At 41.3% G+C, this 25,481-nt stretch overlaps 1 protein-coding gene across 1 annotated transcript in view; it reads left to right on the top strand.

The window, feature by feature from the left end:
* LOC111874463 (RNA-binding protein 24-B) overlaps window positions 1-25,481 on the top strand; it is a 120,701-nt gene that overhangs the window by 9,846 nt on the left and 85,374 nt on the right. The window contains exon 2 of the mRNA XM_023869988.2: window positions 20,228-20,354. Coding sequence (XP_023725756.1) covers window positions 20,228-20,354 — 127 coding nt within the window. The remainder of the gene's footprint in view (window positions 1-20,227; window positions 20,355-25,481) is intronic.

Genomic DNA, 25,481 nt, shown 5'->3' with positions numbered 1-25,481 from the left:
AACTCGGTTTTTGGTAGATTTTTACGTGACTAACATAAGGCTACTGTGGAAGTGCCCATTTCGGTTACAACGACATTCGTTTATAACGACACTATTTTTAGGTCCCTTTGATGACGTTATAACCAAGTTCTACTGTATTTTCATAGTCACTTTTAGTGTATAAGATATGCTTGCAGTGTCTTGATGATATTTTATGATATTTAATAACATTTTAAAGTATTAAAGTTACATTTTTAGTGAAAAATATGTTTTAGGTGTCTTTTATATCATTGTTGCATTATTGATGGTGTAATTGAATTAACGATACCTGCATTTCAGTTTCAGGAATTTCATTTTTCCATTATATCAGCATAGCGTCCATATAGACATTAAAATGTTGGGATATAAATTACACCTCACTTTTGTGCCTTGGTTGGTCTCAGTACAATCCTCGCTGATGCTCTCTCCGTTGTGACTGACATACAGACTCTTTGTAGCTTTTAGTAAACGTGCAGATACGCTTTTCTCCATTAGTATGTTCCACAATTGCTGACGACGTATTTTATCAATCTAGAAGCGCGATATAAGTAGGCAAGTTACGCCCTTTCCTCTCTTTAATTAATTGTCTCGATATGAATACATGATCAATATCAGATTTTCCACGATGAAAATCACTTCGTTCTTCTAGCGGATGTAAATTTTCCACCAGATGGCGAAGGGTTCCTCCTTCCTACACTCTGTAAGGAAATAAACCAGACAGGAATATGTTAAGAAGAAACAGTATGCTGGGAAACACTGAAGATTATTAAACACTCCATTGCTGTTGTTCTATGCATCGTGGCCCTGTGTGAAATCCTCTGCCTTTACTTTACAGAAGTTTAAGCTGACAACCCTCGTTTATAACCCCCCATAACGCAAAACTCATCCTACCTGTCCCCCTGCTCAAAAAGTGGTGGAGGGTGAAGGGGTGATAATCAAGCAAATGGTTGGAAGTGAGGTCGTTAAGGACAGAAACCCTGGGAGAAAGAGTTTCGCTTCAGGTGAGATGTAACGGGAAAACTTACCCTCTGACTCAACACGTGTTTTCCCTTAAGTGCAAAGAGCTTTAAGGAGAAGCAGATTGATATGTGAATTGTTATGTTGAAGGAGGCAAGGCAGGTCTTAAATAATTGCTTGGGCCCTCTAAGGGCTGGACTTCTAAATAATACATGAAAATTCAGTACGTACACCACGACAAAACACACCACGTCTCCACTACAAAGGCCAACCGGCCGATGCTGTTTAGGGAAATAATTGATGTTTATTGTGATAACCACTAAGACAGACTCGAGTATATTGTGTAGGCAGAATGAAGAGTTTTCTTCTGTTAAAACAGGTGGTACACATAGCAACCTCTGGGCTTTAAAGTTTTAAACAACTCTTCACAAAACTTCTGTCATTCTCTCCCCCCTACTCCATCTTTCACTCCATTCCTTACTTCTTTCTTCCTCCCACATTTTCCTTCCAATCTCTTTTCCCTCTATTCCTGTGTTTCTTTTTCCGATTTTCTTCTTCTATGTTTCGTTTGCTCTTTCCTTCTTTCATTGTATTGTATTCTTTCTCTTTAAATGTTTTCACTTTCTTTTGCTATATAGCATATAGGCACAACTCGAATTGTTGCAATCGCGTCTCTAAATTACAATCTCATGATCAATCGTAAATTTCAGTCTTTCCGAAGTTTACAACTGAGGCGGTCTGTTTGTTCCTAGTCCCCTCGTTCGTTTTCAAGACTTGGTACTCCCATTACTTGCTTCACACAATCCTCTAACTTCTACGTCTACCAAGTTTACAATTTCCAATTCAGTTTTCCATTTGATCTGATCACTCTTTTACCTGGCTGCTCGGGCTTGCCGCACACTGTGTATAAGCCGCAGGGGGCTATTCATACTTAATCATAACTCCTAAAGCAATTTACGCGACCCCCCATCTCTGCTGGTCAGCGAAAAGTGAACTTCTGCACAGTTTTGCAGCTTCTGTCAGAATATATGGTGACAACAGGAACTTAAATAGCATTACAAGCGCCTTTACTCCTGCAGCAAGATAAAATATTTTCCGGTACGTTCACGAAATATTTCTTTGCTTGCAAAGACATTTTGCGATAGCATTCTTATTAAATTTTAATGGCTTACTGACTTTCCAAAGCTACGCTTGCGGGATTCTTCATTCCATTCGTTGCTAACTAAACTCCAAAACGGTCACAACGTAATTAATTAGGATACGAACCAATTTTTCATGAACTTGTTTTAAGGTATATAAATCGGTAATAATGAAAGGACGAATATGGAACATAAGTTTCGGACAAACTTATTTGCCTCAAAAGCAAAGGATATGGTAAAACAATATTTTAGATTGAAGAGTGCCATCTACTGGGATGTCTGGAGCCGTCTGCTCACGCTGGTTCTTCGCTGACGGATTTTCTACCCTGAAGATGGAGGCAATACGTTCCTCCGAGACGTCAGTTCACACAAGATCTACACAGTGTAACATCATAGAAAACGGCATTCTTCATAGTCACCGCTGTGAAAACCTCAAATTTTAAAAAGATTTTTAATATTAAAACCTTATATTTCAGTTTATATTTTCCTTGAAGTCAGACCAGTAAATCTCAAATTTTATTGTCTTGGATCCATCCACGTTAAGATCTGCCAAGGATTCGCGCTTCCCCTTCTTTTCCATAAAACTTTTCATATCCTTTAAACCTTTTTACACCCACTCAGTGCTCAATTTTACATCACGTACATTGTATGTATTTGATTTGTACGACGTAAGAAAAACAAAGCATTAAAAATACATAAAATGAAATATTACGTTATTACATCAAGATTACTAGCATTAATAGAGAGTCGTGAAATAATGATAGGAAGGAAGAAACAGACTTAGGTCGTAGGATAAACCGGCACGCAGACTTGTGTTAAAAATACTCTTGTCTTTTATTTATTATTATACACTAGATGCTTGTACTGTAAGCGGTCATCATCGGATGATGCAGAGAAATGAACCAGAATATGTAAACTCTAAGCATAAATTTGTTAAAATATGGTAATATGTTAATAAGTAGACGGCATAGCTCTGAACTATGTCGTCTCCGACTTAATTTTACAAGAATACGAGTGTAAAATTAATACAATTTTTTTTTCTATAAATAAATATTTCCCGGCGTATGTGAATTTGCTGTTTAATTTAGTGCTTCAGATTGGTACATTCCTGTATATAGTTAGTACAGATAAATTAAATTATAATTTATGTTGTGAGTTAGTTTGTGCCGAGTGGCCGCGCCATAGCTCAAGTGGTTAGTCGCTGGCTTTCCACCGCTGCGGCCCGGGTTCGATCCCGGCTCTGGTCAAGTGGGATTTGTGGTGGACAAAGTGGCGTTGGGGCAGGTTTTCTCCGAGTACTTCGGTTTCCTCTGCCAATCTTCATTCCACCAAATTCTCCATCATCATAATCACCCGGGGCAGGTACAATAGGCCAAACAGTGGACGCCGTGCCGAGTGGACCCAGTTGGACTCCACCACCCACTAAGCAAAAAATTAGTTTGTGCCGATCACAGAGGCGGCGCCAGTTCGAACACTGGGGTCATGGGTTCGAATCCCATTTGTGATATGTATGTCTGTCTGCATTTATTCTGTGTTCATGTTGTTCTGCGTGTAGGTAGCGGCCTTATGACGGGCTGATCTCCCAACCACGAAGTTACACAGCTTGAGTATAGATTAAGAAATTAGAAAAGCGATAAAAGCCCAAAAGGGCTGTACAGCCATAAAGGGAGAGAGAGAGAGAGAGTGAGTTTGTTTCGTTTTCGAAAAGCGAAGTACTCTTGTACTGCTGTTGAATTGGCGAGCAACTGGTGCTGATTTGACAATTTTACAAGTAGCACTATGTCTTAGAGGGTTGAAGAGTTGGATCAATATTGGGGTTTATTTATTTAGGAGCTGAGCCCTTTTGGAGGAGCCGCCAATTCTGCAGTTCCTCAAGAATTTTCCAGCATTTTATGGAACCGAAGGTTCATCACCCTGTTTACAAGAACCCTCCACTGGTCCCTATCCTGAGTCAGATCTATCCAATCTATACCATCTCATCCTATATCTCTAAGATCCATTCTAATATTGTCCACCCACCTACGCCTTGGTCTTCCCTGTGGTCTCTTTCCTTCTGGCTTTCCCACCAATATCCCATACGCATTCCTCGTCTCCCCCATTCGTGCTACATGACCTGCCCACCTCATCCTCCTTGACTTGATCATTGTAATCATACTTGGAGAAGAGTACAAGTTATGAAGCTCCTCATTATGCAGTTTTCTCCTGTCACTTCATCCCTCTTCGATCCAAATATTCTCCTCAACACCCTGTTCTCAAACACCCTCAGTCTATGTTCCTCCCTTAATATCAGAGACCAAGTTTCACACCCATACAGAACCAGAGGCAAAATTATAGTTTTTTATATTCTAATTTTTAAGTTTTTGGACATCAGACGAGAAGACAAAAGGTTCTGGGCTGAATGGTAGCAAGCATTACCCGAGTTCAATTGCCTCTTAATTTCCTCCTGAATCAGGTTTCGATCTGTTATCTTTGTTCCCAAATACCTGAACTGTGCCACATTTTCAAAACATCTGTTTCCTATCTTCATGTCATGATCAATGTTGGGGTTAAGTGGGAATTTGTTTACTTATTGACGTAATCAAATATACGTTTTTAAAGGAAAGAGCTGAAGCGTTCAGGTGAGAAGAATTCAAGAGTGAAAACAAGATGGAAAAAAGAAAAGAAAATAAACTGGAATATAATGATGATAATTGTAAGAATGAAATAAGTTATGATAAATAAGTGGTCAAATTGGTACTAGAATTTTTAAATTATTAATTTCTTGAGAATTCATGTTAACATGAAAAACAAAATGGTATAATAAAGAAAATGCGAACTTCAAGTGGAGATCAGAAATGGAGTAGGACATAATGACAATAATTAATAAAACCCAAAAGCAGCAAAAATGATTTACATCATAATTTTGAATCCTGCATCGACAACAATTTCATCCATCTACCTGGAACCTTCTAGTGATTAAGGCAGTATGCTACAAGTCGGAAGGTCGCGGATTCAAATACCGATAAGGTCATTGGATTTTTTTCAATTGACATAATCCTTCCGGCCGCAATATGGCCCTGGGGTCGACTCGGTCTCTAAGAGAAATGAGTACCAGGAATCAATTAAATAATTTTCCTGGGGAGTAGAGCGCGGTCGGCATGTAAGGCTGACAACCTTACCGCCATCTTTGAGCCGACTGTCTGGACAATGTGGGATCCTCAACCTCTCACATCCTTATGGGCCTTCACGGCCTGTTAGAGGGATAGCTTTACTTTTTACTTTACCTGAAACCTTCGTATTGTCCCCCTTTGGGGAGAGAGCTACAAGTTAGAACCAGGATAAAAAGCTTTCTAAGGGCACGGTAAAAACGTCGTGTTACGATATCTACAAAGACGTGATAAAACATGAATAAAACCTGAGGCATTATGCTCGAGTTTTAAGAAATTCTGTTACAACGTAGCTCATTGAATAGGAAGCAGTCCATATGACCTGCTTTGTCCATCACGGACATTAGTAATCGAACTTTACGAGTTTGTCTTACTATTTTTACTGAAACCCAAACAGGAATTTGTCGTTACTTAAAGGCCTGCATTTTAAACTACAGGATATAAGCAGGAAAGCATATCAATGTTGTGTGCCCGTCCCACGTATCTGCAACATGTCTGCTATAGGCTGGATATGAATAACGAAAAGTAATGGGAAGGCGGAAAGGAAACAACGGCTTAAGTCGCAGACTTAAAATTATGAGGTTAATTTTTAGGCGAGAACATAAAATGTAAAGTTACTGGTTATATAACTACGTAGGGAGGAGAATCCTTGAGAAGTTGTTATTCAGCCGGTCGAGAAATTTCTTGCGTTTTGGTAACCCAAGGTTCATAAAATAGACCACCACTGGATTGAACTAAGTGAATTCAATGCCATTTTCTGCGACGTGGCGCCGTGTGGATCTTCTGTGAACCGATATTTCGGAGGAACATATCGCCTCCATCTTGAAGATACATTCCTCCGAAACGTCGGTTCACACAAGATATACACGGCGCCACATCGCAGAAACGGTATTCTCTATAGTCACCACCGTTAAAGCCTCAAATCTTACATACATGAATTCAGTCCACATTTTAACAATTTATTTCTATAATATAAAGTTTAATAGTGTTGTCTCCTCTAGTGCATCAAAATGATCTTTCTTTGCGGTGTTTAATAATAAATTTGATATGCACTTTTCGTCCTACCCATTCATTCATCAGTAATCTGTCAAGACGACAGGTCCACAGTCTCTTCCAAAACAGTTCCTCCACTTGATGCGATCTAGAGCTTTCTCTTTCAAATTAAAATATCCTCTTCTGTCCCCAAGGTCATCCAGCATCTTCTTACGTCTTCTTTCTCGTCTTCTGGTCACTTCTATCCGCCATCCATATGGGCCAAAAAATGTGTTCAACTCCAAGCTCTTTACGACGTTTCCTGACATGCTGTATTTTTAGGGCGAGCGCTCGTTAGACCGGCATTAAACACGCGTGCTTGAGGATCATCATTTTCAGCTGTCCCTGGCTGGTTATTCAGTACGTTCGCAGTTACTCTTCGTCCCTGGGGGCAGTCTCCGCCATCCTCTTACGACGCGCTGTGCGACGGTAATAGTTGTCTCCCTGAGAATAATATTTAACTCGATTAGCAGGCATGAAGAGACTGGGCTCCTCCTCAGAGCAGAGTGAGTGTGAGATCACAGTTGAGGACAGTACTTAGACTTAAGTGGAAGTAGAAGGACTCTGAGGAGCTTTAGTAGATCACACTCTTTACCCAGTATTAAAGGGGCAAATAATTCAAGCAGCATGACATGTGTGGACTTGTAGCACGCCTGAGAGAGACGTATGAAATTTAGGGTGCAGAATTCAAAATAAAATACAGCTTCAGGAAACATTTAAATAACTGAAGATAATATTAAAACGAGTTTTAGGGACTTGAGATATGGACTGGAGAAAAAAGGACAAATTTCTGATCGAATGGCAGATCAAAATGATTAAGTCAGGAAGGATAAGGTGGACAGGGCATGTAGGACGAATGGGGGAGATGAGGAATGAATATAGGATATTGGTGGGAAAGCCAGAAGGAAGGAGATCACTGAGAAGACCAAAGCGTAGGTGGGTGGGCAAATGATCTTAGAGAGATAGGATGGGATGGTATGGATTGGATTTATCTGGCTCAGGATAGGGACCGGTGGAGGACTCTTGCGAACACGATAATGAACCTTTGGGTTCCATAAAATGCTTGGAAATTCTTGAGTAGCTGCAGATTTGGTGGCTCCTCAAGAAGGGCTCAGCTCCGTGAGTAAGTAAGTAAGAAAGCATGGCAGACTTTTTAGACCATGATGATAGGTCATAGGGGTTTATGAAAGCAGGGAGTTTCTTGATTAGGTGACCTACTATCAACTACTCAAGGCAGAATGTATACTGTAGAATTATTAAGTTGAATAATGTAGGTTTCTATCAATGACACTTAAACACGTAATTGCATTACACCTAGCAAGTAGACTTACATTTTCTTGTTCATTTCAAAGTTCCAGTCAGCTCTATCTACCGTTTCCTGCAGACCAGTATCCAGCAGCTCCTTCTGACGTGTAAATAAACATTTTAGTAGAGAATGAAGGCTCTCGCTATGATCACATTACTATATAATAAAGATCACCATTAACAATTCACGTGGCAACACGCTGCAAGATTGATTAGAATTGATTGGCTTAGCAATAACATGTAATGTTCTCAAAGACGAATAAATTTATGGTTTTGGCACATACAGGGCCTAGAATATTCCATTAGGAAGGTCCAGAAAACCAGGTGGGACTGAAATTAAATGAGACACATCAGCTGTTGGTCTATGCTGATGATGTGGATCTACTGGGAGAGAACATAGAGACCATAAAGAAAAACTGACGCTAGTAAGGAGGCTGGTCTAGAAATAGAAGTAGAGAACACTAAGTATATGTTGCTGTCTCTTTACTAGAATGCAGGGCAAAATCATGGCATAAAGACTGGTAACAGATTATTTAAAAATGTGGCACAGTTCAAATATTTGGGAACGATAGTAACAAATCAAAATTTAATTCAGGAAGAAATTAAGAGGAGACTGAATTCGGGTAAAGGTTGCTGCCATTCAGTGCAGAAACATTTGTCTTCTCACCTTCTGTCTAAAAACGTAAAAACTGCAATATATAAAGTTATAATTTTGCCCGTGATTCTGTATGGATGTGAAACTTGGTCTCTTACATTAACGGAGGAACATAGACTGCTGAGGAGAACATTTGAACCGAAGAGAGATGAAGTGAGGAAAGGCCGGAGAAAACTGAGCAACGAGGAGCTTCAAAAATTCTTTGCCAAGTATAATTAAAAAGATCAAGTCAAGAAGTATGAGATTGGCAGGACATGTAGCACGAATGGCGTAGAAGTGGAGTGCATATAGGATATTGGTGGGAAAGCCGGAAGAATTGGGATCACTGGGAAGACCAAGACGTAGGTGGGTGGATAATGTTAATGGGGCGGTATGGACTGGATTGATGTGGCTCAGGATAGGGACCAATTGAGGGCTCTTGTGAACACGGTAACGAACCTTCGGGTTCCATAAAGTGCTTGAATAGCTGCATAACTAATGGTTTCTCAGGAAGGACTCAAGCTCCATGAAGTTAGTTAGGGCCTATGTACTGAAAGAGTGTTGCATAAATACTTTACATGCTATAGAAGCTGAAATGGCATATTAATGAAACGGCTTGTAAAAATAGACGAAAAACAACTTCCCTGAAGTTGCGAAAAGAAGGCCCATGGATGGTGAAGATAACGGAGCTTAAGGTTACCCCTTTCTGCCTCTGCAGTAGTGGCGTCCACGGCCTATCTGGCCTATGTTACTCAGTCGCTTGTTGCTAGCGGAAGTCACTAACATATACGTTCCTGTGTGCAGAATTCCAGACGACTGGAGGACACGCTAGGTGTGAACACGTAACAGCTCGAGAGAAGTTGACTTACTTCCTTTGCCTCGGTATAAGTAAACCCATGAATCACACTTTACTAGAAAATGACAGTGTTTGAAGTTGTGAAAAATTTTGCAGCCTTCTATGAAACTTGAAGGTTTGTTACAGCACCCAGCCCAATTTCTGAGCCAGCCGAACCCAACCCATACTCTGATATCCCACTACATATACCAACAAAGCTTTCAAAATGTCCCAATATACAGTATGTATGTAGGATTTGAGGTTCTAACAAAGTTGGTTATGAATAATTCTATCTTCTGGGATGTAACGTCGTGTAGTCTGTTAAATATTAACCGATGTTTCGGAGGAACATGTCATCTCCATCTTCAGGGTCGAAATATAAACCAAGTTAAGATAAGAGCATAAAACACAGGGCGAACAGAGAAATAAGCATGCGGAAATTTAGTATCTGCATAGCAGGCAGGAGTGAACTGTACAACAATATCATGCCTTAGTATGCAACATTAGGGAAACAGATTTTCTCGTGTTCAACGAGACTGCCGGTATGGCGGTTTTTTCAAATCCCATGTTGAAAATATAGTATAAAAACTTTCTATTGGTGTTATAAATTTCTATGCCGAAGTAAGGTGATGATATACGTTGAAACATACTTTAGACTATATATGCACGGTAAAAACGTAATTGTCTATCTTGGAGAAAACTATTCTCCTCATGTCTCCACTATTTCGGCAATCCAATGTCTATATCATGCTCAAAATCTCTTTTCAGCGTCTCCTCTCCCTTCCTCTTTGTCCTGTAACTGACTCAACGGAACAGAAAACTTCTTCGAAAGTTAGTCAAGGAATTTCCGCTTGTTCTTTAAGCCCAAACGTAACTATCGTGTTCAAAATAGCATCACACTGGCCCCTATCTCGATTCACATGAATCGGTCTGCACTCTCATTTCACAGTTTTATAATAATTTGAGTACTAAATCTCCTTATTATTCTTAGATCTCCCAAATGATAGGATTTCTGGCTAAAATATTTATATATTTTCTTATCTGATTAGTGCTGCATTCACGCCCATCCATATCCTCTTTGATTTTGTCACCCAGATAAATTCTGGCGAAGAAAATAAGTCATGGAAGTCTTCATTATGTAGTTTGCTCCATCCTTGTGTAGGCATCTCCCTCCCTTAATACTAAATGTTCTCCTAAGCATCTTGCGTTTCTCAGTGTAAGTTCTCATCTTACGGACAAAGACCGACCTCAAAACCAACAAAAACGGGGAAAATTATAATTTTGTGTATTTGAATCTTGACATATTTGGATAAGAGATGGAAGGCGAAATTTCTAAACCAACTAGCAAGAAGCGTTAGGACTATGTAAGTAAAGACTATATGTAAGACTATGTAAGTAAACAAGCAAGGTGGCCCTTGAAATGGATTAAACTATTGAAGCGTACGCATTCTAATGCTCATGTAACACAAGTTCCATACGTATATCAATTATTATAAATGAACATTAAGGGGCTCAGAAGATACAGACAAAATTGTATAGACCCTCAAGTTATGTCGCCTTTAAAACATCTGGGATTAAACCAGAATGCACGTCGCTGAACAAAATTTACTGTAGGTCTACCGAAATTTGTCACATCATTTTGATACAATTAGATGTGAACATGATGAAACCAGCAGCTGGCTTTCTAAATTCTTTTACGAAGAAGCACACAAGAACAAAGAACAAATTTCGCCAGATAGAATTCTCCCCGTGTTCTAACGAACACGGAACCAAAAGAAGGGTCTGTAACGGAGCTCTCTGCAAGATGAGCGCACTCGTAAAGGGGCAGGGGAACAGGTGATGATGGCCGGAGCAATGTCGTTTATTTTGGCTGATGTGATTCATCTCCCTCTGTGCTCTGAATACTCAATTCTCAAAACACACAAATGGAACTTGATGCCTGTAAATGTGTTATTGACTCCATCAACTTGGTCTTCTTCATAACCGTAGTAAAACTTTTCACTTGGCTTCATCAGACACGACGAATATCAACACATAAAAATGTCCTCTTACAACCCTCTTCCCCATGCAGTTCGCTTGGGGGCCTTCCTGCCTTATTCTTGTCATTGCATGAGATGAACAAATTCTGTTGGTGTTTGTTATTATTCAGTTAAAATTCTATCATCAAGTCTGCTTACCAAACCCATCAAAGGCGCGGATATTGTCACGTGATAGAGTGACTATAACGGGGTTTGAATTGGTGATCGTAACTACAAGTAACTGCAGCTCTATCGCTAATTCACACACACACTTTGCAGTTCACTACGGCACGTACTGAGTCTACTCTGTCTGCAGTGACTTCAGTCGTTGCCTGGTAACGGCTTTCAACGGCGGATGTTCCCCATACTCTGGGTTCCTGCACTATTCCCGTGCTTCAGTTACCAGCTCCCAACGGCAACAGATTACAACGACTGGACTGCACTCACTTAACTCTCACTAATTGTCCTACTTATAACATCTCGGTACGGACCGCACCGTTTCTCTGTTGCTGTTCAATTGTTGCTTAGCGGACAGCACAGAAAACACCGTTCTCCTATTGCTATTGAATCCTTACTTGTTAGGAATCTATTGCCTAACAGCGGGCGTTGTTTACAGAGACATTAGTTAGCAATGGGACTATTTGCTACAATATAAAAACAAAAATAGAAGAGACTTTCACACTTACATTTGTCAGATTTTAGCCTCTCGAAATCTCAGGTGTGTATTAGCAGGCTACTTCATATTACGAGTACTTCTCAAGAGAAATATGGAAGGTGTAACAATACGAGTATATTAATATTGTGACGAATATGACCATTGCTAGACAACGGTTCGGTAAACACCGCCTGAAAGTCGGAATAGCAACGAACAGAAGCGGAAGGTCATTTTCTAGGCAACGGTTAGTTGAGTACGTTTCCGTGACAACGGACAGAATGATAACTGACTGTTCGAAATTGTTGTCTTTATTCAGTTTTCCCGTGGTCCAGTAAGGAATGGGGCGAATCTTAGGCAGTCATTGATTGTAAATGTAAAGAAGTGCCAATAAATCCAATCATCTAATCCAGAACCCATTATTATTCGTCACGAAATTCCTCTTACGTGACAACATGTCAAATAAAAGATATGCATCATCAATAAATAAACATCACAAGAGGGTGAGGGTCATAAGTTCGCATAGGAAATTTTTTTTATCTGTGTGGTGTGACTTTGCAACAGTTCGTACATATTGACTACTACCAAACAAAGATTCGAGGTTTGTTATTTCGTTTGTTAGTACTCCAGGTGTTGAGCGCATTTTAGTTCCCAGAGTTACCCGATAATGGAAATTATATTAATACGTAAAGTAACAGATATCCTTAAGCACTAAATGAACATTAAGTTTAATAATGAGAATAAAATTAAAAAGAGCTCGGGGGGGGGGAGGAAGGGGAGTCTATTCTCGTCCTTTCTCTCCTTATCCATTCTCTCTTTTCTTCGTTATTCTTATGCTTTTTCTTTCTTTATGCACACCCTCCGAGTGAGCTCGCTTCATGTTATTAACGCGTAGACATGTGGGGCACCCTGTGCCCAAAGCTGTGCAATTCAGTTTTCTTTTTTGGGCGCTATTTCAATATTGATGGTGGTTGTGAGGGCCGGCAGCTGCAAACACATGGAGCTCTCTCTCACGTGACCGCTGCTGTGTTCATTGTTATAGTTTCGAGGGCAGGGTTTACACAGCAATAGTGACTTAAGAGACGTTACAACTGAAAGAAATAGAACAGAAGAGAAAAAGAAAGAAAACTAAAAGGAAGCGGAAATAGAAGACGGAAATCAAACAGAAAATGAAAGAAGGAAAAATAAAGAAAATAATAAAGAACTATGTAAGTAAAGGCACAGAGTGTAAGAATTAAATGGAAAAAGAAAGAAAACAGGAAGAGACTAAAGGAAAGAAGACAAAAGGAACAAAGTAAGTAAGAAGTTCTGGGAAGAAGTAATCGCTTATTTTTCTTGAAAGGACACGGACCTCATAGAAAACGACGCACAGTAATTGTATTATTGTATGTGTACTTGATGCAACGGTAACGTTTTTACAGAGCCATTGCCTAGCAATAATAGGGAGATTTTTACCGAAACGTTGCCTAGCAACAATAAGAGGATACACATACAGACACACAGACTGATGGGAGGGATCTATGAAGTGCCCCATTGAGATGACCTCTGGTGCCATGATACAGACAAAGTTTCATAAAGACTGGATCAGGCATTCAAAAGTTGGTGCGGGATTACACAGACAGCATTGAGATCGCATAAACCTACTTGAATTCTTCCAAGTTGGCTAAAAAGGGCAAGAAAAGAGACTGCATTAACCTAAATAATCAAAGCGTGGACAGAGGAGGCCAGCACAGTGGTAACGCACGTGACGAGCCTTCAAGAGGTACAAAACACCGACATTCAACTAATTCAGGGTCAGAGTGTAACAACCTGACAGGTTTCCGTGCTTATCTGCATTCTCTCCAGTGGATGTGGCCACGGTATCTAACATAGCAGACATCACGAATCTTTCCACATTCGCATTTCACAAACTGATTTGACTTTGCATAACCTCAGCAGCTCATACGGCACCGTGAAGAGGTTTAACATGCGAAAAAAATATCTTCAAGGAGCGCGTTCGATCTCTGTTGAGGTGAGTTTTGTTAAGTACTGCATCCTCTATTAAACGTAACATTAAATATTGTCTAAGCACCATCCATGAAGGCATGTGGGGATATATTTTAATTAGTTCCACGCTACTGCCGCTTTACATTTGCAAAGATTCCTCAGTATCCATTGGATGAGGAGATGGGTTCGTTTCCTGTGCCGTGAATAGAAGGCAAGTTGTCCAACCCGCAACCAGTCCATTCTGCATTGTTAAGGGCACTCTGTAGCGTAGTTGATTGAGGCACTATGCTAGAAGGCGGAAGGTTGCGAGTTTGATTCCCGATGAGGTCATTAGATTTTTCAATTGATCTATTGCTTCCAGCAGCACTAATGGCCCTGGGGTCGACTCAGACTCTAACAGAAATGAGTACCAGGAATCTTATTGTAGTTCAACGATTGCATTATTAACGATCTGCTGATTCCGTTGCCCAGAAACGTCCCTGGTATCAGCGCATCTCGCGGTCGCTGCATAACAACAGCTCTACACGCTACAATACGAAACCACAAGCTACATTGCGGAGTTTACAGGAGACATCTAATGGTCTCTATGCTGAACTACGCCCAAGACCCTGCGTAACATTTCGTAATATGCTGGTTTTACATTGTGAGGACTTTGTTACACCCTCATCAAACATCCATGATAGACTGCCCTTTGTCTGCCCTGTCCACTACTGCTTACCCGGTATATGAAGCCTACTGTCCATGTCTGGAGACCCGACGTCGAGCCATGCCGTGGCAACAAGGGACCTGCTTGCAGTGACTTTTAGACAGAGGTACTAGTAGTGTGATGTGGAAAAGGGAAGTGAGGATGTGTGATACTATGAAGTTCTTCTCGAAAAGTACTGCCAGTACATTAGGGAAGAGGCTCAAAAGAAACTTGAAATGTGACTTAAATCAGGAAGACAGTCCGATTGTCTAGATAATGTGGGAACCTCGACGTCTCACAACCATATGGCCCTTCACGGCCTGTTACTCGGATAGTTTTACCTTTTATAGTAAGAGATTAAGAAGTAGGTAAGTAATAAAATTGCCGGTCACGGTAGCCGAGCGGTATAAGGCATGTACTGTCTTCGCTCGCTCGGAAGCCGGGATCGTGGGTTCGAATCCTACTCTGGGAATGGATGTTTGTGTGCGTTTTTCTGTGTTTGTGTACAGGTATAGACCTTGCGACGAGCTGATCATTCGCCCAAGGAGTCCTACCGAATGTGTAAGATCTAGTAAAACCGAAGTGAACGGAGAAGTTCACGGAGGTAGGCCTAGGCCCACTGGGGCTGTAGTGCCAAGGAAAAAAAAAAGGAATAAAATGAATACCTAATCGAATCATTTGATTAATGACTGAATCAAATGTCTAATGACAATAAAAATATATCAGAATAGACTTAGAAACTGAAAGTTCAATACAGTCAACTAAAAAGCTCACTTCTGGACGTTATGCTCAACCACTTAAAGGCAGTCCATCGAACTTATCTCAATGGAGAACGCTTTTGGAGCTATGCGTCTCAAGCATTTGGCAGGACACCAGCTCCCGCGATTGACATTTTAAATCTCTCAATGCTTGTACCTTAAGCTTATAGTTCAACATGGCTTCCTTGCAACTTCTATGTATTTCACTGTTCACAGCCTCCATCTGATGCAATCTCACGTAGTAATATCCGACAGAGCAACGTCAGAAACTCCCATCAAAATCTTCCTTTGTAGTGATGCTAACATTTCAACACTGTAACTACGGAAGAGCAGTGAAGAGACCTAATTAACTCACTAACTTCATGGACTGAATTTTTTAAGAAGCCACGAGATCTCAGCTACTCATGGACTTCCCACCATTTTATGAAACTCGAAGGTTCATTGCCGTATTCACAATAGCCTGCCACTGGTCCTTATCCTGAGCCAGGTTAATCTACTCTACTACACACACTTTTAAAGAATTAGAAGGTTTATGAGGGCACGTGATAGCGTAGTTGGTTGAGGCACTATGCTACAAGCCAGAAGGTCGCGGGATCGAATCCCTATGAGGTGGATTTTTTTAATTTACCTAATCCTTCCAGCCGCAATATGGCCCTGGGGTCGACTCAGCCTCTAACTGAAATGAGTACCAGGATTATTCTTGAGGGTAGAGGGCGGTAGGCGCGTAAGGCTGACAACCTTACCGCCATCTGTGAGCTGATTATCTAGAGAAAATGTGGGAACCTTGACGTATCACAACCCTATGGACTTCCACGGCCTCTTACAGGGATAGCTTTACTTTTTACTTTTTAGAAGGCTTATTATCGTGTTGACAAACCCCATTACTAGACAGCAGTACATAGGCCCTAACGAAAAAATCAGTTACGAATGTTCAAGAGTAACGCATCGTTTGTTGTGTTCAACAGTTGAGACGGTGTTTTGTATGGAGATGAAACCTGGTCTCTCGCCCTTAAGGGAGAACAACATAGAAGAAAGTAATTAAGTGAGGCTGGAGAGATGTAGAAGAAGAGGAAGTCCACACTTCATACTCCTCACTGGAAGGGATATCTAGCACATATCTGAAATATAAATGTAAATGGAAGGACATTGTTAAACTGAACGTTGAAAATGTAGCGGTTGTGGGGATGTGATTCACATGATTCACAGTAAGGTTTTTTGGTAGAATTTTGTGAAGACAGAAATGAACATGCGGTTACCATAAAAAATGAATTGCAGCTTCTTGTTGTACTGTGTAGACCTGACTTTTCTTTCCGCTTTTTGCCGTTTATGTGCAACGTCGGTTAATATTCTCTCGTATTATCTTTCTTGTCACTATATGTTTCTCCCTAACCGGCAAATATAAGGTATTCTTTACTAAGGCAGCAATCAAATTTTTCTACTCAAGAAATTTGAACTATGAAATGAGTTAGTGTGAGGGTTTGTAATCCTCCAGCCCAACTCCCAGTCTGGAGGACAAATGGCTCTACAGCCCTTTGTGGACCTTGGTCACTTTCTCAGTTTCTTAATCTTACAGTCGGTAGGACTCCTTGGACGAGTGTCCAGCCCGTCGCAGGACCGTTACCTACACACAGAACAACACAAACACAGAATAAACGCACACAGACATCCACACCTCGAGTGGTATTCGAACCCATGATCCAAGTGTTCGAGCGGTCGAAGACAATTCATGCCTTAGACCGAGCGGCCACTGTGATCGGCACATGTACTCGTATGTATACTGCTTAATAAATATTTTAACGATATTATTCCGCAATGGCCTTTTGCTTCGAAACAGGGTACTTACCTATATACCGCTGTTGCACGAAGCGGCCTGCACTGTTTGACGTTTCCCCGCTGGAGCACAAGAGCCAGCGTTTATTTTCAGTATAAACTCGTTTCGGCGCTGGAGCGACACCGGGCGACGACAAACCAACAGCGCCGGTTCACTGTAACGCCGATCCCGCGCTACTACGTGTTGACGTCGCCCCCAAATTACCTCTGTTTACGCGAAGAAGACCAATGTAAAATTGTGTCTTCTCGTATTAAACCAAACATTGCGGAAACGGAAATGAAAAATACGAAATTAATGAGAAAGTGCACTAAATTATTTATTGCTTTCTATTTCTAGCATTTTGACGAGTACTACGTTTTCTTCTGGTAGAAGGAACATTCATATCGCACGCGGAAAGGAATTAAGCGTGGCCGGTCACGGTAGACGAGCGGTCTAAGACATGAACTATCTTCGCTCGGTCGGACGCTGGAATCGTGGGTTCGAATCCCACTCAAGGCATTGATGTTTGGTATGTGTATGGGTTTATTCTATGTTTGAGTTGTCCTCTGTTTTGGTAGAGGCCTAGAGACGAGCTGATCACTCATCCAAGGAATCCTACCGTCTGTAAAATGATCAAAATGAAAGAAGAAGAAGAAAAAACCTCGACACCGAAAGGTATAAGAGGAACGGATTAAGTAAGTATTTTACGTCGCTGCCAATGTTAGGGTTACTTAGCATCGATGATGAGATGAATGATGAAAATGGAGCAGCTGGTGGAATGAGAATTGACAGAGAAGATCAAAGTACTCGGAGAAAATCCGCCACTGTTCTACTTCGTCCACCACTTGACCTGCGATGATCCTCGGGCCACCGCGGTGGCTGACAGTCTGCAAAATATGCAGGGAGTAATTAATAATTACTGGTAAAAATAATGAGTAAGTGAAAAAAGACAAGAGAACGAAAGAATGTAAACAATTTCTTTTTCTTGGCACTACAGCGCCAGTGGGCCTAGGCCTACCTCCATGAACTTCGCCGTTCACTTCGGTTTTTCTATATCTTAGACATACGGTAGGACTCCTTGGGCGGGTGATCAGCTCGTCGCATGGCCTCTACCTGTACACAAACACAGAAAAACGGACACAAACATCCATGCCCTGAGTGAGATTCGAACCCGCAATCCCGGGTTCCGAGCGAGCGAAGACAGTACATGCCTTAGACGCTCGGCTACCGTGACCGGTGTAAACAAATTTAGCGAAGAATATAACAAAAGACTGAGATTTGTAGTGGTTAGAGAGAGAAACATTAACCAAATTTGGAAATAATGCAGGCCTAATGCTGGATATTCGAGACGTGTACATACGTAACACGAGTTTCTGACATGATTTGGATATGGACCTATATAAATACGCTCGTACTTGCAAGAAACCAGCATCAAGCATGAAGCAAGCAGATCTTCATCCTGTTTTCTTTCTTTGGCCCTGAAGATGGAGACGACATGTTCCTTCGAAAAGTCTATGCAATCTCAACACACTACACAGCATTATGTCTCAGAAGATATGACACCCGACTCATAGTATGTAGGCGCACTGTACAAACTTTTCATTAGCATCTGTGATAAAAGGAAATACTGTACTTCTGAAACGAGAGAAATCAAGTCCCTCGGATTCTGTCAGGAGTAGATTTACATTACTATCATCATCACGGCCACGCCATAGCTCAAGCGGTTAGTCGCTGACTTCCCTCCCCGGCTGCCAGGGTTCGATCCCGGGTCTGGTCAAGTGGGATTTGTAGTGGACAAAGTGGCGCTGGGGCAGGTTTTCTCCGAGTACTTCGGTTTCTCCTGCTAATCTTCATTCCACCAATTGCTTCACAATCACCCTCACCTATCATCTGGGGCTGGTACAGTAGGCCAGAAGTGGCCGCAGTACAAGGGACTTAGTCCCACCCCACAAGCAATACAAAAATCATCATCATCATCATTGTCAACGTGTGACCAATTAATTGTTATTCTCTAACTGGTGTATACCTAGATTTTGTCTTTGAGTGTGTGTACACGTTTGGTTTTTGGTTCTTTTGCTTTTCGTCTAAACTAACATCGGTCGTTATGCTGTTGAGTTATTATTATTATTATTATTATTATTATTATTATTATTATTGATCACATTTCTTGATTTCATGACTCCTGTTGTCCGCGGTCAGCGTCAAGCTGATGTCTATTTTGATTTTTCGAATCCTTTTGACCTCTTCCCCTGCTCTTGCATAAGTTAAGCTCTGGATTCTCTGGTGGTTACGTTAGTTAGTTTCGCAGTTACGTAACCAACAGACAATGTCGGGTTAGCTTTTCTGGTGCTCTCTCTTTACCGTTCCAAGTAACATCCGGTGTGCCCCAATGTTCTGTCCTGGTGCCTTTTCAACGTATTTATTAACGACGTATGTAACTATATTAACCATTGTAAATTTTTAATTTTTGCTGATCTCGAAATATTCCGCGTCATTAACTCTCCACATGATTGCCTCTTAACTCACATCTGACACAAATTCCGTGAGGGACTGGTGCACTGCTAACTCCATGAATCTCAATGTTGCTAAAACGCGTTATGTCATACTCTGGCATTATCTTCAGCTTCGTAATCTTTTTTACACAGGCGGTAGGACTCCTTGGACGAGTGATCAGCCCGTCGTGACGCCGCTACATTCACAGGACAACACAAACACAGAATAAACGCACGCACACAGACATCCATGCCTTGAGTTGGATTCGAACCACGATCCCAGCGTTCCAGCAAGCGAAAGTTCATGCCTTAGACCGCGCGCCCACTATGACCGGCAGTCTAACCCTTACATCCGTATATTCTGGAGATGAGGTGTGGTCGAGTCCAAGGTTTCTATATTTATGTGATATTGGATGATCCATCCCACACGTTTTTACTTTCAGATGACACTGCGCTCTGTAACCTGAAGTACGTGTATTCGAATGACGGGTTTATTGGATGATCTAACCAGTATATTCCTGTGTTCTAATGATATCGGTTGATCTACTGCATGTGCTTTTATTTTTAGATGGCAATAATAAATAATAAATTTATATGTTCAGATGATAATGTCGACCTATCGAAAACATGTTTATGTCCAAAATACACCAGACGATCTAACCCATACTTTATTGTTTTCAGGTGATACTGTCGACCCAACCAAAACAAGTTTATGTCCAAAATACATTAAACGATTTAACTCATACATTTCTATTTTCAGGTGATAATGGGCGACCGGCCCGCGGCTGAGAGAGCGTGTAAGGACCCGAACCCAATCATTGATGGACGCAAAGCGAACGTGAACCTGGCGATCCTAGGAGCGAAGCCACGTGGAAACATACAGCCAGGTAGGTGTAGGGCTCCCAAGCACAAGTACTTCTCAAGATTTCAGGTTCTTGCCGTTGTTCTCTTTCCTCGTTCTAGTTCTTTCTTTAATCACATTTATTTCTTTCAACAAACTTCCTATATCAGTCATCAATTCCTTTTGTATTTAATTGTGTATTATCATTGGGCTACTGTATCAATGGTAAGAGGGTTCGAATTCCGACTGGGGCATAAACGAATGTCTGCGATTTTTCTGTCATGTTGGCCTGTGTAGGTAGAGGCTTACAATTGACTAATTCCGTGTCCAAGGAACTTCGCTAAATGCCTATGAAGAATGGTTTCATGACCAGTTATGAATCGGAACGGACCATACAAATGAATTTGCGATATCAGAAGAAGAAATGAAGACATTTATTTTTTCGAATGGCAGGACTAATCCTTTCCACGTAATATTTGAGGTTTTCACGGCAGTGACTATGAAGAATGCCGTCTTCTGGGATGTGGCGCCGTGTACATCATGTGTAAACCGGCGTTTCGGAGGAACGTATCTTCATCTTCAGGGTAGGAAAATCCGCGAGCGAGGAACCAACGTGAGCAGGTGTCTTGTGACTCCAGTTTGAAGCCGCCTGCTCACGCTGGTTCCTCGCTCGTAGATTTTTCTACCCTGAAGATGGAGGCGGTACGTTCCTATGAAACGTCGGTTTACACATGATCTACATGACGCCACATCCCAGAAGACGGCATTCTTCGTAATCCTTTCCAATTTGTGACAGGAATGTTCCTTCTGTGATAATTTTAGGAATCACAATACGGAACAAAATTATATGAACAGAAAGCAAATATTCAGCAGTTTTTTTATATTAAACAAATTTTTAATTTACTTTAAATAAAACGATGATGATTTGATTATGTTTTGCCGGAAATTACTAGACTTTTTCCGAAAGGTACATACCTTTGTTTGATTTCTGTTTTGTTGCAAACCCGGAAAGACAGAGTTTCATGGACGTAAAACAATCTTTCAATCAGGACGATGGATAAAGTCCAAAAACCCAACATATCAATCTTTCAATCATTTCAGCAACACGTGTCTTCAAACGACATAAACATATTTTAGTGGATTAGTGGCTAAAGCGAGAAGGATACACTATAAAAGCAATTCCCGTCCATTTTGCTAACACATTATCCTGTCCATTACTGCTCGCGCCGCACCTCAACCCATTCTCGATTTGTCATAGTCTCCTGTGGCACATTTGAAGGCACGGCCTAAACAAAACAAAACTGGCACATGATGAACTATTTTCTTTTATTGCTAGTGGGGTGGGACTAAGTCCCTTGTACTGCGGCCACTTCTGGCCTACTGTACCAGCCCCAGATGATAGGTGAGGGTGATTGTGGAACAATTGGTGGAATGAAGATTGGCAGGGGAAACCGAAGTACTCGGAGAACACCTGCCCCAGCGCCACTTTGTCCACCACAGATCCCACTTGACCAGAACCGAGATCGAACCCGGGACGCCGCGGTGGGAAGCCAGCAACTACATGACGAAATAACTCCGTGGACCAGAGTCCTTGAAAGCATCAAGAAATTTCCCACGCCATATGGAACCCGAAGATCCCCCCCCAGGTCCTGTCCAGTCTACACCCACACACAATTAAAGATCCATTTTACTCGCAAATCAGGCCTGTAGGCCTGCCTACTAACACGTGCAGATTGCAACAGGCGTAATAACTTACACCAGTGTTTCCTAAATGACACTTCACATCGGTCCAATATAATAAACACTACACGAAGCTGAATTTCAATTTCAGCGAACATTTCAGAAGCGACTCCTGCTGCCACTCACTTGTGGGTCTACATTACACAAAATGTGCATTACACTAAGAGCTGAAATTTCTACTTCAAACAAGATTTGAGGTTTTCCCAGTGGAGATTGTTCAGACTGTGGATTTACGGGTTGTGACAACGTGTGGTCTTAGAGGCGGATACCGACGTTTCGGAGGAACATACTGCCTCCATCTTCAATATTGAAGATTGTAGGGGTGAGTAATCGGTTAGGTTACGTAAAGAAGATGTATGAAGTTGGTAACTCAGAAGCACGAGAAGGGGAGGTCAGACGGAACCCGGTCCGGGCCAGCAGGAACGGTGAACAGGAAAACGGTCCTTTTCAGAACAGCAATGGTATTTTTATCATAGGAGAGAGATAGAATTGTGAGAAATGTCGGTCCCTTTTAGGCTCACGTTATTGTCTTCTGTCACATTCCGTCATAGGAGGAAGGAAAGTAGTCTTAAATATGTTTCCGATATGTTGAATGTTTATCTAAGTACAAGGACAATTTTCCGGCGCTGTGCACTGCAACACTGAAGATGCAAGAGAAACAGACGTAAAAACATATCAGCACTATAGAACTGAATAAGACGTGAGAGAAAGTACTGTCTCTAAATCTAAAAGCTATCCCTGGAACAGGCCGTGAAGGCCATAGGGTTGTGAGACGTTGAGGCTCCCACATTTTCCTTAGAAAATCGGCTCACAGATGGCGGTAAGGTTGTCAGACTTACGCACCAGTCGCCCTTAACCCCCCAGGAAGATTCCTGGTACTCATATCTGTTAGAGGCTGAGCCGACCCCAGGGCCATAGTGCGACTGGAAGGATTACGTAAATTTAATAAAAATCCACCTCATCGGGACTCGAACCCGAGAGCTTTTATTTACTATAGGATTCTGACGATGGTGTATAACACACTGATATGCTGGGATTTTGGACTTTATCCATCGTCCTGNCCGAGAGCTTTTGGCTTGTAGCATAATGTCTCAGCGTGCCCCACTATTTCTAAAACTAAACAATAATATTATTCCCATTAAAAGTAACAGAGTATATTAATATCTTTTCACACACTGTACTTAAATAATGCATTTGGAGCAGCCCTACATACCCACTGCCACCTGGTGAGAAAATTATTAACACACAAATATATTAACAAGTATTTCATAACGGCGTATGAATACGAGAAATATGTTGGAACTTGACCTACATAGTACTTCTACCGTGAATATGAAACCAGCATATACCACCGAAACGTCGGCAACATCACCCTCAACCACACGGTGTAACACCCCAAGAACAGAATTAATAACAATAATTAATTACCGTGAACACCTAAAGTCAGTAAATAAAATCATGTCATTAGACGGCCGTATATTTGCAGTGGCGTTACTACGCCGCACTATTTTGTTAAAATTAGACCACGGGAATACATCACGACAAGCAGATCAGTGGATGTGACCTTCATGCGTCGCTGCTATTTTATGAGTGCTGACAATATTTGGATATGTCATGTTCTGTACGTTTCAATATAAACGACATTGTTTCACAGTGAGTGATAATAATAATAATAATAATAATAATAACGGGACATGTGATGTGTATAAATTACACAGAAGGGGCTATTAACCAAATAGCTGTAAGGCTGAATCCAATCGGCCGTGCCATTATCAAGATATAAGCTACCGCATTTGTAGTCTACTTACTGGAGTGGCAGATGGAGCCGAATAGAAGTGTTATGAGCTGTGAAATATTTAAGTCTTGATGAATAATTTTGTAGTGGACGTGAGTGTACACGTCATGGGCAGTTGTTGGTGTCCGTCCATGTGACGCTCTCAACTCCCCCTTCAGGTACCAGGAAATAACCATTAATAACTACACAATTTGTTGTGGTTAGAACGCATGCGTGCAGTGAAGCCTAGAGAAGCATCACCTCCTCTAGCACCATCATAAAAGAACCCCACACCCCATGTTTATCAATATCTCACGCTAAGTGCAAGGTGTAATAAGCTATTAGGCAAAAAGTATTAGTTATGTCACTTGATGCCGATAATTCAAATTTACATCTATTATTAGAATAAATAACATACTGTGGCGTGCCACCTAAAAGCCAGAATATCTGAGTCATAGCTGGAGTCCATTGTTAGGCAACGGCTCGGTATCCAAGATTCTCCATCTTTGTCCGGGTGATAAACATGTTCATGAGACAACGCATACGTAACAGACCGTTACTACACAATTGAAAGTCAGATTTAGTGCAGTTTCCGCAGCAACAAATACAGTAGCTACCGGCGCAAAGAACATGCTAAACGGAACATTGAACAAGTCGTATTCTGGACCGTCTGACTGTAGAATATAACAGGCCAAACAGAACAGAGCAGAGCTAAGAGCAGAAGAAACCAGCAAATCGAAAAACCAAGACCCGCCAACAACAAATGGCAGAGTGAAGAGAGAATAGCGAAGTGAAGACGAAATGCGAGAGAAGAGAGACTAGCGGAGTGAAGAGAGAAGAGCGGAGTGAAGACGAAATGCGAGAGAAGAGAGACTAGCTGAGTGAAGAGAGAATAGCGGAGTGAAGACGAAAAGCGAGAGAAGAGAGACTAGCGGAGTGAAGAGAGAATAGCGGAGTGAAGGGAGAATAGCGGAGTGAAGACGAAACGCGAGAGAAGAGAGACTAGCGGAGTGAAGACGAAATGCGAGAGAAGAGAGACTAGCGGAGTGAAAAGAGAATAGCGGAGTGAAGACGAAATGCGAGAGAAGAGAGACTAGCCGGGTGAGATCTCATGGATACGTTATTTCTGAGCGATTGTGATTGCAATTGTAAATAACTTATCCTATAAACAGCTTCGTGTAATCCGGAACTCACCGATTTCTTGTCGCGTTACCAGGATAAGTGACAATATTTTGAAGTGATAATCTTTATCGAAATATGCAACAAGTTATCTTTACTTACATCTGCGCGGGAAGGGCCCCTGTGTCCAAGCACCACACAGTGAAAACATAGGAAAAATGGATGTCAGTCTGCAAGCATTAGATGTACGTTATTAGTCAGAAACACTGACAATTCTGTGAAGTGGGTTGAAGTGGATCAGATTCGGTTTCCGATAGAAAATTGTCGAGTTGGAGGCAACAAAACGTTAGCTAAATACAAGCAGATAATACGTTTTGCTTCATCAATAGGTTTCACATTGTAGGTTCCCTGCAATCGGCAACATAGTCTGTAGATCAAATGTAAACATAATTCAATTCAACTCTTTATTTATTTACATGGCTACTCAACAGCCCAAAGGCAATTGTAAAGCAAGCACGAACAAAGCGAGGGAACAAAAAA

Source organism: Cryptotermes secundus, unplaced genomic scaffold (assembly GCF_002891405.2).
Source record: "Cryptotermes secundus unplaced genomic scaffold, Csec_1.0 scaffold426, whole genome shotgun sequence".
NCBI lineage: Eukaryota > Metazoa > Arthropoda > Insecta > Blattodea > Kalotermitidae > Cryptotermes > Cryptotermes secundus.
The sequence above is the reverse complement of the archived record's forward strand: the minus strand, read 5'-3'. Positions and strand labels throughout refer to the sequence as shown.